The sequence below is a fragment of the Salvelinus fontinalis genome, chromosome 1 (assembly GCF_029448725.1).
Source record: "Salvelinus fontinalis isolate EN_2023a chromosome 1, ASM2944872v1, whole genome shotgun sequence".
In the NCBI taxonomy this organism is placed as follows: Eukaryota; Metazoa; Chordata; class Actinopteri; order Salmoniformes; family Salmonidae; genus Salvelinus; species Salvelinus fontinalis.
The window spans coordinates 37,784,303-37,800,530 of NC_074665.1; the positions used below are offsets into that span (position 1 = coordinate 37,784,303).

A 16,228-nucleotide genomic window follows, 5' to 3' on the forward strand; every position below is an offset into this window, starting at 1 on the left:
CTCAGAGGAGTAAGGGGAAGACCATCCTCCTCAGTAAATTTCATACAAATAAATATAGTGCTACCTTCGAAAAAAGTTATTCTTTTTTGACAAAACAATACTAAATATATTCACATGTAACCAAATAATTGATGACAACACACTGTTTTGCAATGAAGGTCTACATTTACCTCTGGGGCAGCAGGTAGAGCAGGTAGAGTGGCAGGTAGAGTGAGTGGTTAGAGCATTGGGCCAGTAACTGAAAGGTTGCTGGATCGAATCCCCAAGCTGACAAGGTAAAATATGTAATTCTGCCCTTAAACAAGGCAGTTCCCCAGTAGGCCGTCATTGTAAATAAGAATTTGTTCTTAACTGACTTGGCAGTTAAAAATAATAATAAAATAAACAGCACTGTAAAGGCAGTCATTGTTGTTCTCCTCCTCAAACGAGGAGGAGCATGGATAGGACCAAGATGCGGATTGAGGGAAATAAGCCATCTTTTAATGAACACAGCAAACAAGACACTACAAAACTACAAAACAACAAATGAGACTAACCTTCAACTGTCCTGTGAGGACACAGGAACAAACACCCACAAAAGCCTACTGCCTATGGCTACCTTAAATCTGGCTCCCAATCAGAGACAAATGAATGACAGCTGTCTCTGATTGAGACCCAATCTAGGCAGCCATAGACATAACTAGACAACCTAACAAACACTATCCCATACACATACAACACCCATGGACTAACCAAACACACACAACATACAATGCCCACCCCAACTCACGCCCTGACCAACTAAACATAATCAAAATAACATAAAAATAGGTCAGGAACGTTACAGAACCCCCCCCCTCAAGGTGCGAACGCCGGGCGCACCAGCACAAAGTCCAGGGGAGGGTCTGGGTGGGCAGTTGACCACGGTGGTGGCTCAGGCTGAGGGCGAGGTCCCCACCCCACCATAAACAATCCCCGCTTCTTTATCCCCCTCCCAATGACCACCCTCCCACTAACACTACCTAAATGAGCGACCAGCACCGGGACAAGGGGCAGCACCGGGACAAGGGGCAGCACCGGGACAAGGGGCAGCACCGGGACAAGGGGCAGCACCGGGACAAGGGGCAGCACCGGGACAAGGGGCAGCACCGGGACAAGGGGCAGCACCGGGACAAGGGGCAGCACCGGGACAAGGGGCAGCACCGGGACAAGGGGCAGCACCGGGACAAGGGGCGGCAGGTCCTGGCTGAGGGACTCCAGGTCCTGGCTGAGGGACTCCAGGTCCTGGCTGAGGGACTCCGGCAGGTCCTGGCTGAGGGATTCCGGCAGGTCCTGGCTGAGGGACTCCGGCAGGTCCTGGCTGAGGGACTCCGGCAGGTCCTGGCTGAGGGACTCCGGCAGGTCCTGGCTGAGGGACTCCGGCAGGTCCTGGCTGAGGGACTCCGGCAGGTCCTGGCTGAGGGAATCCGGCAGGTCCTGGCTGAGGGACTCCGGCAGGTCCTGGCTGAGGGACTCCGGCAGGTCCTGGCTGAGGGACTCCGGCAGGTCCTGGCTGAGGGACTCCGGCAGGTCCTGGCTGAGGGACTCCGGCAGGTCCTGGCTGAGGGACTCCGGCAGGTCCTGGCTGAGGGACTCCGGCAGGTCCGGGCTGAGTGGCAGCTCCGGCAGGTCCGGGCTGAGTGGCAGCTCCGGACTGTAGGGCAGCTCCGGACTGTAGGGCAGCTCCGGACTGTAGGGCAGCTCCGGACTGTAGGGCAGCTCCGGACTGTAGGGCAGCTCCGGACTGTAGGGCAGCTCCGGACTGTCGGACGTCTCTGGCAGCTCCTGACTGGCGGGCGTCTCTGGCAGCTCCTGACTGGCGGGCGTCTCTGGCAGCTCCTGACTGGCGGGCGTCTCTGGCAGCTCCTGACTGGCGGGCGTCTCTGGCGGCTCCTGACTGGCGGGCGTCTCTGGCGGCTCCTGACTGGCGGGCGTCTCTGGCGGCTCCTGACTGGCGGGCGTCTCTGGCGGCTCCTGACTGGCGGGCGTCTCTGGCGGCTCCTGACTGGCGGGCGTCTCTGGCGGCTCCTGACTGGCGGGCGTCTCTGGCGGCTCCTGACTGGCGGGCGTCTCTGGCGGCTCCTGACTGGCGGGCGTCTCTGGCGGCTCCTGACTGGCGGGCGTCTCTGGCGGCTCCTGACTGGCGGGCGTCTCTGGCGGCTCCTGACTGGCGGGCGTCTCTGGCGGCTCCTGACTGGCGGGCGTCTCTGGCGGCTCCTGACTGGCGGGCGTCTCTGGCGGCTCCTGACTGGCGGGCGTCTCTGGCGGCTCCTGACTGGCGGGCGTCTCTGGCGGCTCCTGACTGGCGGGCGTCTCTGGCGGCTCCTGACTGGCGGGCGTCTCTGGCGGCTCCTGACTGACGGACGGCTCTAGCGGCTCCTGACTGACGGACGGCTCTAGCGGCTCCTGACTGACGGACGGCTCTACTGGCTCGGGACAGACGGGCGGCTCTAATGGCGCTGGGCAGACAGATGGCTCAGACGGCGCTGGGCAGACAGATGGCTCAGACGGCGCTGGGCAGACAGATGGCTCAGACGGCGCTGGGCAGACAGATGGCTCAGACGGCGCTGGGCAGACAGATGGCTCAGAAGGCGCTGGGCAGACAGATGGCTCAGAAGGCGCTGGGCAGACAGATGGCTCAGACGGCGCTGGGCAGACAGATGGCTCAGACGGCGCTGGGCAGACAGATGGCTCAGACGGAGCTGGGCAGACAGATGGCTCAGACGGAGCTGGGCAGACGGGCAGTTCAGGCACCGCTGGGCAGACGGGCCGTTCAGGCACCGCTGGGCAGACGGCAGACTCTGGCCGGCTGAGACGCACTATAGGCCTGGTGCGTGGTACCGGAACTGGAGGTACCGGGCTGAGGGCACGCACCTCAGGGCGAGTGCGGGGAACAGGAACAGGGCACACTGGACTCTCGTGGCGCACTCTAGGCCTGGTGCGTGGTACCGGAACTGGAGGTACCGGGCTGAGGGCACGCACCTCAGGGCGAGTGCGGGGAGAAGGAACAGTGTGTCCAGGGCTCTGGAGACGCACAGGAGGCTTGGTGCGTGGTGCCGGAACTGGAGGCACTGGGCTGGAGACACGCACCATAGGGAGAGTGCGTGGAAGAGGAACAGGGCTCTGGAGATGCACTGGAAGCCTGGTGCGTGGTGTAGGCACTGGTGGTACTGAGCTGGGGTGGGAAGGTGGCGCCGGATAAACCGGACCGTGAAGGAGGACACGTGCTCTTGAGCACCGAGCCTCCCCAACCTTACCAGGTTGAATGGTCCCCGTAGCCCTGCCAGTGCGGCGAGGTGGAATAGCCCGCACTGGGCTATGCAGGCGAACCGGGGACACCACCTGTAAGGCTGGTGCCATGTACGCCGGCCCGAGGAGACGTACTGGAGACCAGATACGTTGGGCCGGCTTCATGGCACTCGGCTCGATGCCCAACCTAGCCCTCCCAGTGCGGCAAGGTGGAATAGCCCGCACTGGGCTAAGCACGCGTACTGGGGACACCGTGCGCTTTACCGCATAACACGGTGTCTGACCAGTACGACGCCCTCTTACTCCACGGCAAGCCCGGGGAGTTGGCTCAGGTATCCAACCCGGCTTCGCCACACTCCCCTTTAGCCCCCCCCCAAGACATTTTTGGGTGAGCCTCTCGGGCTTCCGGCCTCTCCTATGTGCTGCCTCCTCATACCAGCGCTCCTGGGCTGTGGCTGCCTTCCTCTCCTCCCGAGAGCGGCGATTCTCTCCAACCTTAGCCCAGGGTCCTTCTCCATTGAAAATTTGCTCCCAACTCCATTCCTCTTCTCTCCATTGCTTTAGTTCTTGCTCTCTCTCTTCAATCCGCTTGGTCCTGTTGTGGTGGGTGTTTCTGTAAAGGCAGTCATTGTTGTTCTCCTCCTCAAACGAGGAGGAGCATGGATAGGACCAAGATGCGGATTGAGGGAAATAAGCCATCTTTTAATGAACACAGCAAACAAGACACTACAAAACTACAAAACAACAAATGAGACTAACCTTCAACTGTCCTGTGAGGACACAGGAACAAACACCCACAAAAGCCTACTGCCTATGGCTACCTTAAATCTGGCTCCCAATCAGAGACAAATGAATGACAGCTGTCTCTGATTGAGACCCAATCTAGGCAGCCATAGACATAACTAGACAACCTAACAAACACTATCCCATACACATACAACACCCATGGACTAACCAAACACACACAACATACAATGCCCACCCCAACTCACGCCCTGACCAACTAAACATAATCAAAATAACATAAAAATAGGTCAGGAACGTTACAAGCACTCTGAAGGTGTAGCTGTTCCGTAATTATCTGGGTACATTGACTTCAATACAAAACCTAGGAAGCTCATGGTTCTCATCACATTCCATAGACTTACACATGAATTACTGTATGAAAACTTCCGGAGGACATCCTCCAAATGTATCAGAGCTCTTTCAGCATGAACTGGCATGTTTTCCACCCACTCAAAGGATCAGAGAATGAATTTACACTGAACAAAAATATAAATGCAACATGTAAAGTGTTGGTTCCATATTTCATGAGCTGAAATAAAAAATCCCAGAAATGTTCCACACACACAAAAAGTGTATTGCTCTCAAATGTTGTGCACAAATTTGTTACATCCCTGTCAATGGGCATTTCTCCTTTGTCAAAATAATCCATCCACCTGACAGGTGTGGCATATCAAGAAGCTGACAGGTGCACCTTGTGCAGGGGACAATAAAATGCCACTCTAAAATGCAGTGCAGTTTTGTCACACAACACAATGCCACAGATGTTTAAAGCTTTGAGCAAGTGACACATTTGCATGTGGACTGCAGCAATGTCCACCAGAGCTGTTGCCAGATAATTGAATGTTCATTTCTCTACCATAAGCCGCCTCCAGCGGCGCTTTAGAGAATTTGGCAGTACGTCCAACCGCAGACCACGTGTAACCATGCCAGACCAGGACCTCCACATCCAGCTTCTTCACCTGCGGGATCGTCTGAGACCAGCAACCCAGACAGCGGATGAAACTGGTTTTGCACAACCGAGGGATTTCTGAAACTGTCAGAAACCGTCTCAGGGAAGCTCATCTGCGTGCTCCTTGTCCTCACCAGGGTCTACTCCCCTACCTTTTTCGTTAAGGTATCTGTGATCAAGAGATGCATATCTGTATTCCCAGGAATGTGAAATGCATAGATTAGGGCCTAATTAATTTATTTAAATTGACTGATTTCCTTTCATGAACTGTAAATCAGTAAAATCTTGAAATTGTTGTATGTTGTGTTTATATTTTTGTTCAGTACATATGCACTGAGTGTACAAAACATTTGGAACACTTCCTAATATTAAGTTGCAGCCCCCTTTTGCCCTCAGAACAGCCTCAATTCGTCGGGACATGGACTCTACAAAGTGTCAAAATTATTTCACAGGGATGCTGGCCCATGTTGACTCCAATGCTTCCCACAGTTGTGTCAAGTTGGCTGGATGTCCTTTGGGTGGTGGACCATTCTTGATACACACAGGAAACTGTTGAGCGTGAAAATCCCAGCAGTGTTGCAGTTCTTGACACATTCAAACCAGTGCGCTTGGCACTTACTAGCACACCCTTTTCAAAGGCACTTAAATATTTTGTCTTGCCCCTTCACCATGAATGAATGGTACACATACACATCTCAATTGTCTCAAGGCTTAAAAATACATCCCTTCATCTACACCGATTGAAGTGGATGTAACAGGTGACATCAATAAGGGATCATAGCTTTCCCCTGTATTCACCTGGTCAGTGGAAATATTTAATTTTAACATGCTCATATTATTGTATAACCCCTGAAAAAGTCCTGTTGATAGGACATTCCTATCTTGAGATATTTGAGTTTATATGTGTTAATCTTAGTCCACCTGTGTCATTGTGGTGCCATTTTTGGAAAAGGCTTTGCCTTTGACCTGTGCATTATGTCCCCCGACACTTTGACCCAGAATACTGACACAAACATTGTAATATCTCAGCAATGGTAAGGCCTGCAGACATGAAACAAAGAACGCTGTGCTTCTGATAGTATTGTATGTTGTATATTCTGGTATGGTCAGTTCAACTCTAAAAGCAATGTTTAGTTTATAACCCTAACACCCAATAATAAGCAGTGAGTGAGTGTGTGAGTGTGATGGGGATTGATTAACTAATTGATTGTGACAGACCTGAGATGATGGTGTAGCCGATGCCTCTCGGTCTCCCCAGATCCTGGTCAATGGCTCTTATCTTGCGCACCTCATAGCCCTGTGGATATACACACACAGGAAAACATTTGTTTAGAGCACTTATTATCTTGTAGACACTATAGTAAGCACAACTTCTCTTCCCCTTATACTCTGCCACACCAATACACTCATTACACACACACACACACACACACACACACACACACACACACACACACACACACACACACACACACACACACACACACACACACACACACACACACACACACACACACACACACACACACACACACACACACACACACACACACCTATCGTTTCAAAACTCTCCAGCTGAGCAGATGAGGTTGCAACTCATGAAAAAAAAATAGAGAACGAGAAAGAGAGAGTGGTGAAGAAAAATAAGCTATTTGAAAAGTATTTGATCCGCAGTGTTCTCGGCCTCCGCGCCTCAATCAGACAAGGTGGCGGTGCTTAAAAACATCTCTCTCCATCCCTCTCTCCCTTTCCTTCTCTCTCACATTATCTCTCGCTACCTTTGCTAAGCCGACCAGAAAACACCCCCTCCCTCTTCTCTCTCCATCCCTCTCTCCCTCTTTTCATATCTGCCTTTCATTGATCTAGCAAATTGTGTCTGAGGCATGTTTATGCTCCAATTCTGCCAAAGCATATTTTGTCATTGACTAATTACAGCAGAATCAATTAAAGGTATTTTAGATTGGAGCGATCACTACCAGAGACAGAGGGAAGAGAGAAGGAGATGGGAGAGGGTAGGTAGAAACAGGGAGAGAGATGGAGAGAGCTGAAGTAATATGAGCAATATTCTCCTGCTGTCCACACAAGTGGAATATGTTCAATCAACCGGCATTTAAACCCCCTACCCTTCACCCTCCCCCCTCTCTCACCCTTCCTCCCTCCCTCTCAGCTCTCACCTCCTATATTCTCTGTTTCTTTTTCCCTTATCCTTGTACAATGCTACCTTACACCCTCCCCACCCCCACCACCCACAAATACTCCCCCTCTCCCTCTCTCGTTCCTTTCAGCTCACCAGTTTGACAGCCAAAGTGTCTTTGTCCCAGAAAGGGTTTAAATGGCATCTCTGACAACACAAATCCATAACAGCCAAAAAATATGTCCCTATGCTGTTCTTTGAAAAATACGGTTCAATCTCAACCTGCCATCAAAGTTTTGTATGGATGTTTTGCAGAAAGAGAGAGACAGAAAGGGATAGAGGGAGAGAGAGGGACAGTGAGGGATGGAAGGAATGAGAGACAGAAAGAAAAAAGAGCTGGAGAGAGGGAGAAAGAAAGACAGAAAGAGAGGGAGGGATGGCATTTAAAAAATGACCTATGACAGTGCTACGTGTTTGATATCTGTTTACGTGAAAATGTCACCAGCCTTGAGGATAGTTGACACCCACTCAGTCAGTCAAGCCCGGTGGCTTATCACAGGCAAACACTAGCAAACTGAAAATAACAGATGCCCGTTAGAATATGATCTGAGGGCAGGATTGTGTGAGAATAGCACATTTACAGTATCGTGGCACTAACCATGCCTTGTAAAAGTATTCATCCCCCTTCGTTGTAATTTAAATTGATTTTTATTTGGATTTCATGTGACATACACAAAATAGTCCAAAGTGAAATGAAAGAAAATACTTGTTTCAATAATTCACGGAGAAGTGGAGCATGCATATGTATTCACCTCCTTTGCTATGAATCCCCAAAATAAGATCTGGTGCAACCAATTACCTTCAGAAGTCACATTATAAGTTAAATAAAGTCCACCTGTGTGCAATCTGTGTCACATGATATCAGTATATAAACTCAGCAACAAAAAAAAAAAGTCCCTTTTTCAGTACCCTGTCTTTCAAAGATAATTCTTAAAAATCCAAATAACTTCACAGATCTTCATTTTTATTAGATTTTTTCTAAGATGGCGAAGCACTGCAAACGTGTTTTGTCGTTCTCTCGTGTACTTTTGTATTTTTCGTCTTTTTTTGAATATATTTCAATTTTATTTTCCATCTCTTTTACATTTTTAAATTAAATATACCTTCCGGTAACCTGCCTCCCCCAATGTTATACAGAACCACTATTTCTTTAGACCTTATAGCCAGAACCTCCATCAGAGTCTAGCTATCAGCAGCCAGGTAATTAGCTACCAGCTATTTAGTCATTGTTAGCCACTGTTAGCGGCCTTTACCTTCTGCACAGACCAGCTCTTTTTTTTAGCTTGGATAATACTTGCCAGCCTACCAGTATCGAACTGTTTTCTCCACTATAACGCCGAACTCCTGCCGTAAAACCTGGACCATTACTCCTGATCATCACAGCTAGCTAGCTGCCACTGAGTGACCCAGCCCCGAAGCTAGCCCTGAGCCAGGCCCACCTCCCGGCATACTCAGTGATCACCCGGACTCTACCCAAACACGGCTAGAATCCACTGCTTCACCGGTTCCCTGCCGTAAGCTCTGGACCTTTGCATCAGATCATCGCTGCTAGCTAGCTGCTACCAAGTGGCTATAGCAGCTAACGCCCTTGTCCCGAAGCTAGCACCAGTTAGCCGCGAGCCACGTGCATCTCCCGGCTAGCAAAACAAAATTACTACAACTACAACACCTCTTTCGCCATTTGGCTTGGGCCCTTTATCGACACGGCACCCCACCATACCACCATGACTGGTCTGCCGACGAAACTCCATCCGCTGTGCCTTCAACCCGGCCTTTGCCGGACGTCGGAGCAGACGCTTCTACTTACCCCAGCCTGGTAACTTTAAACGCTGTGTCTTCCCCATGCTATCGTAGTAACGACTACCCCGTGGCTTCCCTGCTCCATCTATTGCTGTTCACTGGACCCTATGATCACTTGACTACATAGCTGATGCCTGCTGGACTGTTCATTAACTTCTTGTCAACATGGGAGCGCTGTTTCCACTTTGGAAAAAATTGTGCCCAAATTAAACTGCCTCGTACTCTATTCTAGATCGTACAATATGCATATTATTATTACTATTGGATAGAAAACACTCAAGTTTCTAAAACTGTTTGAATTATATCTGTGAGTAATATGCGGTTGAGTCTTTTGCTATTGTGGTTAGCTAATAGAAATACATATTGTGTTTTCGCTGTAAAACACTTTATAATCGGAAATGATGGCTGGATTCACAAGATGTTTATCTTTCATTTCCTGTATTGGACTTGTGATTTCATGAAAATTATATTATATGATATCCCTGTCGCGTTAGGCTAGGCTATGCTAGTCAGCTTTTTAGATGAGGATGCTCCCGGATCCGGGATGGGTAGCAATGAAAGGTTAATCACGGTACTCCATTTTGTTTATATTTGTTTATCTGTCGACACCTGCCGCAAACTCAGGCCCTGTGTGTAGTTAACTGACCCTCTCTGCCCACTCATCACCATTTTACCTGTTGTTGTTATCTTAGCTGATTAGCTGTTGTTGTCTTACACGTTGTTGTCTTAGCTAGCTCTACCAATCAACACCTGTGATTGCTTTATGCCTGGCTTTTTGTCTCTCTCAAATGTCAATATGCCTTGTATACTGTTGTTTAGGATATTTATAATTGTTTTAGTTTACTGCGGAGCCCCTAGTCCCACTCAACATGCCTCAGATACCTCCTTTGTCCCACCTCCCACACATGCAGTCATCACACCCAGCATAACTAGTGCCAGAGATGCAACCTCTCTTATCATCACTCGGTGCCTGGGTTTAGCTCCACTGTACCCTCACCCCACCATACCCCTGTCTGTACATTATGCCCTGAATCTATTATACCACGCCCAGAAATCTGCTCCCTTTATTATCTGTCCCCAATGCACTCGACGACCAGTTTTGTTAGCCTTTAGCCGTACCCTCATCCTACTCGTCCTCTGTTCCTCGGGTGATGTGGAGATTAACCCAGGCCATGCGTGTCCCCAGGCACTCTCATTTGTTGACTTCTGTAACCGAAAAAGCCTTGGTTTCATGCATGTTAACATCAGAAGCCTCCACCCTAAAATTGTTTTATTCACTGCCCTAGCACACTCTGCCAACCTGGATGTCCTAGCCGTGTCCAAATCCTGGCTCAGGAAGACCACCAAAAACCCTGAAATGTCCATCCCTAACTATAACGTTTTCCCACAAGTTAGAACTGCCAAAGGGGGCGGTGATGCAATCTACTGCAGAGATAGCCTGCAGAGTTCTGTCTTACTATCCAGGTCTGTACCCAGCAATTCGAGCTTCTACTTTAAAAATCCACCTTTCCAGAAACAAGTCTCTCACCATTGCCGCTTGCTATAGACCACCCTCTGCCCTCAGCTGTGCCCTGGACACAATATGGGAACTGATTGCCCCCATCTATCTTCAGAGCTCGTGCTGCTAGGTGACCTAAACTGGGACATGCTTAACTTCTTTGGGAAAGGGGGGCAGTATTGAGTAGCTTGGATGAATAAGGTGCTCAGAGTAAACTGCTTGTTACCTAGGCCCAGAAGCTATGATATGCATATAAGTAGTATATTTGGATAGAAAACACTCTAAAGTTTCCAAAACTGTTAAAATAATGTCTGTGAGTATAACAGAACTCATATGGCAGGCAAATATCTGAGACAAATCCAACCAGGAAGTGGGAAATCTGAGGTTTGTAGTTTCTTTTAAGTGATTGTCTATCCAATATGCTGTGTCTATGGGGCCATATTGCACTTCCCAAGGCTTCCAGCAGATGTCAACAGTCTTTAGAAAGTTGTTTGAGGCTTCTATTGTGGAAGGGGGTGGAATAAGAGCTGTTTCAACAAGTGGACTAGGCTGAGGCCAATGAGTTGTTTACTGCGCGGTCACGCCGTTCGTTCTTTTTCCTCTGTAATGAATACGCTATTGTCCGGTTGGAATAATATTGAAGATGTATTATAAAAGGACCCTAAGGATTGATTGTAAACATTGTTTGACATGTTTCTGTAATGGAACTATTTAGACTTTTCCTCTGGATTTTGCGCTCGCGCATTGTGCCACAACAAAACGGAGGTATTTGGACATAAATATGGACGTAATCGAACAAAACAAACATTTATTGTGGAAGTGGGAGTCCTGGGAGTGCATTCCGACGAAGATCAGCAAAGGTAAGTGAAGATTTATAATGCTATTTCTGACTTGTCGACTCCACAATTTGGCGGGTAAGTATGGCTTGCTTTGGTGGCTGAACGCTGTACTCAGATTATTGAATATTGTGCTTTTGCCGTAAAGATTTTTTGAAATCTTACACAGCGGTTGCATTAACAACAAGTTTATCTTTAATTCTATGTAAAACATATATCTTTCATCAAAGTTTATGATGAGTATTTCTGTTATTTGATGTGGCTCTCTGCAATATCCCCGGATGTTTTGGAGGCATTTCTGAACCTGGCGCCAATGTAAACTGAGGTTTTTGGATATAAATATGATCTCTATCGAACAAAACATGCATGTATTGTGTAACATTGAGTCCTAGGAGTGTCATCTGATGAAGATCGTCAAAGGTTAGTGATTCATTTTATCCATACTTCTGCTTTTTGTGACACCTCTCTTTGGTTGGAAAATGGCTGAATGCTTATTGTGACTAGGCGCTGTCCTAACATAATGATATGTTGTGCTTTAGCCGTAAAGCCTTTTTGAAATTGGACACTGTGGTTGAATTAACGAGAAGTGTATCTTTAAAATGGTGTAAAATACTTGTATGTTTGAGGAATTTTAATAATGTATGTTGTTTTGAATTTGGCACCCTGCATTTTCACTGGCTGTTGGCGAGGTGGGACACTAGTGTCCCGAACGATCCCAGAGAGGTTAACACCCCGGCAATCCTACAATCTAAGCTTGATGCCCTCAATCTCACATAAATGATCAATGAACCCACCAGGTACAACCCCAAATCCGTAAACACGGGCAAACTCATAGATATCATCCTAACCAACTCCAAATACACCACCTACATCTCAGTGATCACCTCCTCATTGCCTGCATCCGTAATGGGTCTGCGATCAAACGACCACCCCTCATCACTGTCAAACGCTCCCCAAAACACTTCAGAGAGCAGGCCTTTCTAATCGACCTGGCCCGGTTATCCTGGAAGGATATTGCCTCATTCCGTCAGTAGAGGATGCCTGGTCATTCTTTAAAAGTGCCTTCCTCTCCAATAAGCATGCCCCTTTCAAAAAATGTAGAACCAGGAACAGATATAGCCCTTGGTTCTCTCCAGACCTGACTGCCCTTTACCAGCACAAAAACATCCTGTGGCGTTCTGCATAATCATCGAATATCCCCAGTGACATGTAACTTTCCAGGGAAGTTAGGAACCAATATACACAGGTAGTTAGGAAAGCTAAGGCTAGCTTTTTCAAGCAGAAATTTGCATCCTGTAGCACAAACTCAAAAAGTTCTGGGACACTGTAAAATCCATGGAGAATAACAGCACCTCCTCCCAGCTGCCCACTGCACTGAGGCGCGGAAACACTGTCACCACCAATAAATCCACTATAATTGAGAATTTCAATAAGGATTGTTCTACAGCTGGCCATGCTTTCCACCTGGCTACCCCTACCCCGGTCAACAGCCCTGCACTCCCCACAGCAACTCGCCCAAGCTTCCCCCATTTCTCCTTCACCCAAATCCAGATAGCTGATGTTCTGAAAGAGCTGCAAAATCTGGAGCCCTACAAAATCAGCTGGGTAAGACAATCTGGACCCTCTCTTTCTAAAATGATCTGCCAAAATTGTTGCAACCCCTATTACCAGCCTGTTCAAACTCTCTTTCGTATCGTCTGAGATTCCCAAAGATTGGAAAGCTGCCACGGTCATCCCCCTCTTCAAAGGGGGAGACACTCTAGACCCAAACTGCTACAGACCTATATCTATCCTCCCCTGCCTTTCTAAGGTATTCGAAAGCCAAGTTAACAAACAGATTACTGACCATTTCGAATCCCAATGTACCTTCTCCGCTATGCAATCTGGTTTCAGAGCTGGTCATGGGTGCACCTCAGCCACGCTCAAGGTCCTAAACAATATCATAACCGCCATCGATAAGAGACATTACTGTGCAGTCTTATTCATCGACCTGGCCAAGGCTTTTGACTCTGTCAATCACCACATTCTTATTGGCAGACTCAACAGCCTTGGTTTCTCAAATGACTGCCTCGCTTGGTTCACCAACTACTTCTCTGATAGAGTTCAGTGTGTCAAATCGGAGGGCCTGTTGTCCTGGCCTCTGGCAGTCTCTATGGGGTTGCCACAGGGTTCAATTCTCGGGCCGACTCTCTTCTCCATATATCAATGATGTTGCTCTTGCTGCTGGTGATTCTCTGATCCACCTCTACGCAGACGACACCATTCTGTATACTTCCGGCCCTTCTTTGGACACTGTGTTAACTAACCTCCAGACGAGCTTCAATGCCATACAACTCTCCTTCCGTGGCCTCCTACTGCTCTTAAATACAAGTAAAACTAAATGCATGCTCTTCAACCGATCACTGCCCGCACCTGCCCGCTCGTCCAGCATCACTATTCTACACGGTTCAGACTTAGAATATGTGGACAACTACAAATACCTAGGTGTCAGGTTAGAATGTAAACTCTCCTTCCAGACTCACATTAAGCATCTCCAATCTAAAATTAAATCTAGAATCAGCATCCTATTTCGCAACAAAGCACCCTTCACTCATGCTGCCAAACATACCCTCGTAAAACTGACTATCCTACCGATCCTTGACTTTGGCGATGTCATTTATTTAACCTTTCACGAGTATCTACCCCGGGTCCGGGAGCACCCCCCACCCCCCCCACACTGAGTAGCATAGCCTAGCATAGCGTCACAATTAAATAGTAGCATCTAAATATCATTAAATCACAAGTCCAAGACACCTAATGAAAGATACAGATCTTGTGAATAAAGCCACCATTTCAGATTTTTTAAATGTTTTACAGGGAAGACAAAATATGTAAATCTATTAGCTAACCACGTTAGCAAAAGACACCACTTTTCTAACTCCATCAGTTTCTTACTCCATCAGGTGCTATCACCAATTAGGCTAAACTAAGATATTGATAGCCACTAACCAAGAAAAAACCTCATCAGATGACAGTCTGATAACATATTTATGGTATAGGATAGGTTTTGTTAGAAAAATGTGCATATTTCAGGTAGATATCATAGTTTACAATTGCACCCACCGTCACAAATGGACTAGAATAAATACATAGAGCAACGTGTTTACCTGATTACTAATCATCAAACATTTCGTAAAAATACACAGCATACACTAATCGAAAGACACAGATCCTGTGAATACAGACAATATTTCAGATTTTCTAAGTGTCTTACAGCGAAAACACAATAAATCGTTATATTAGCATTCCACATATGCAAACGTTACCAGAGCATTGCTTCTAGCCAAAGAGAGCGATAACGTAAACATCGCCAAAACATATACATTTTTTCACTAACCTTCTCAGAATTCTTCAGATGACACTCCTGTAACATCACATTACAACATACATATACAGTTTGTTCGAAAATGTGCATATTTAGCCACCAAAATCATGGTTAGACAATGACAAAAGTTGCCCAGCTGGTCAGACAATGTCGTGCGCCATATTAGACAGTGATCTAGTCGTATACATAAATACTCATAAACGTGACTAAAAAAATATAGGGTGGACAGCGATTGATAGACAATTTAATTCTTAATACAATCGCTGATTTAATTTTTTTAAATTATCCTTACTTTTCAATACAGTTTGCGCCAAGCGAAGCTACTTCTAACAAGATGGCGTCATAAGCGATTAACATTTTTCGACAGAAACACGATTTATCATAATAAATTGTTCCTACTTTGAGCTGTTCTTCCATCAGAATCTTGGGCAAAGAATCCTTTCTTGGGTCTAATCGTCTTTTGGTCGAAAGCTGTCCTCTTGCCATGTGGAAATGCCAACTGCGTTCGGCATGAACTGGAAACCTGCCCGTTTCCAGTGTCTCAGAAATAAATGTCCCAAAATGCGCACTAAACGGATATAAATTGCTATAAAACGGTTTAAATTAACTACCTTATGATGTTTTTAACTCCTATAACGAGTAAAAACATGACCTGAGAAATATTACTGGCTACACTAATGCTTGGAAAAAGAGCAGGTCGGTGTCCACCGCGCGCCCGACGCATCTGGAAAAGAGTTCCTACCTACAGGTTTTTTTCATTTATAGTGGCTGTGATTGCGCAATCGATACCATTCAAAGCTACATCACGTAAAGGCATCCAGGGGAAGACGTAAGCAGTGTCCGTATCCTGATAGCGTTCACAGTGGCCTTTAAACTGACTCCAGATCAGGGGCCAAAATGTGTGAAATCTGACTCCATGTCAGGGAAATTGCTGTAGAATGAGTTCTGTTCCACTCAGAGACAAAATTCCAACGCCTATAGAAACTAGAGACTGTTTTCTATCCAATAATAGTAATAATATGCATATTGTACGATAAAGAATTTAGTAGGAAGCCGTTTAATCTGTAATGCAATTATGCTAATGAGAAAACAGCACCCCCTGTAGTTGCAAGAAGTTAATAGCCTCGACACTCTACTCAACAAATTGGATGCAGTCTATCACAGTGCCATCCGTTTTGTCACCAAAGCCCCATATACTACCCACCACTGCGACCTGTACACTCTCGTTGGCTGGCCCTCGCTTCATACCCGTCACCAATCCCACTGGTTCCAGGTCATCTACAGTCGTGGCCAAAAGTTTTGAGAATGACACAAATATTAATTTCCACAAAGTTTGCTGCTTCAGTGTCTTTAGATATTTTTGTCAGATGTTACTATGGAATACTGAAGTATAATTACGAGCATTTCATAAGTGTCAAAGGCTTTTATTGACAATTACATGAAGTTTATGCAAATAGTCAATATTTGCAGTGTGGCCCGTCTTTTTCAAGACCTCTGCAATCCGCCCTGGCATGCTGTCAAATAACTTCTGGGC

At 47.1% G+C, this 16,228-nt stretch overlaps 1 protein-coding gene across 2 annotated transcripts in view; it reads right to left on the reverse strand.

Moving 5' to 3' along the window:
• LOC129853969 (cadherin-23-like) overlaps window positions 1–16,228 on the reverse strand; it is a 565,813-nt gene that overhangs the window by 357,009 nt on the left and 192,576 nt on the right. For both annotated transcript variants that reach the window (XM_055920546.1, XM_055920536.1), the window contains exon 9: window positions 6,221–6,299. In XM_055920546.1, coding sequence (XP_055776521.1) covers window positions 6,221–6,299 — 79 coding nt within the window. The remainder of the gene's footprint in view (window positions 1–6,220; window positions 6,300–16,228) is intronic.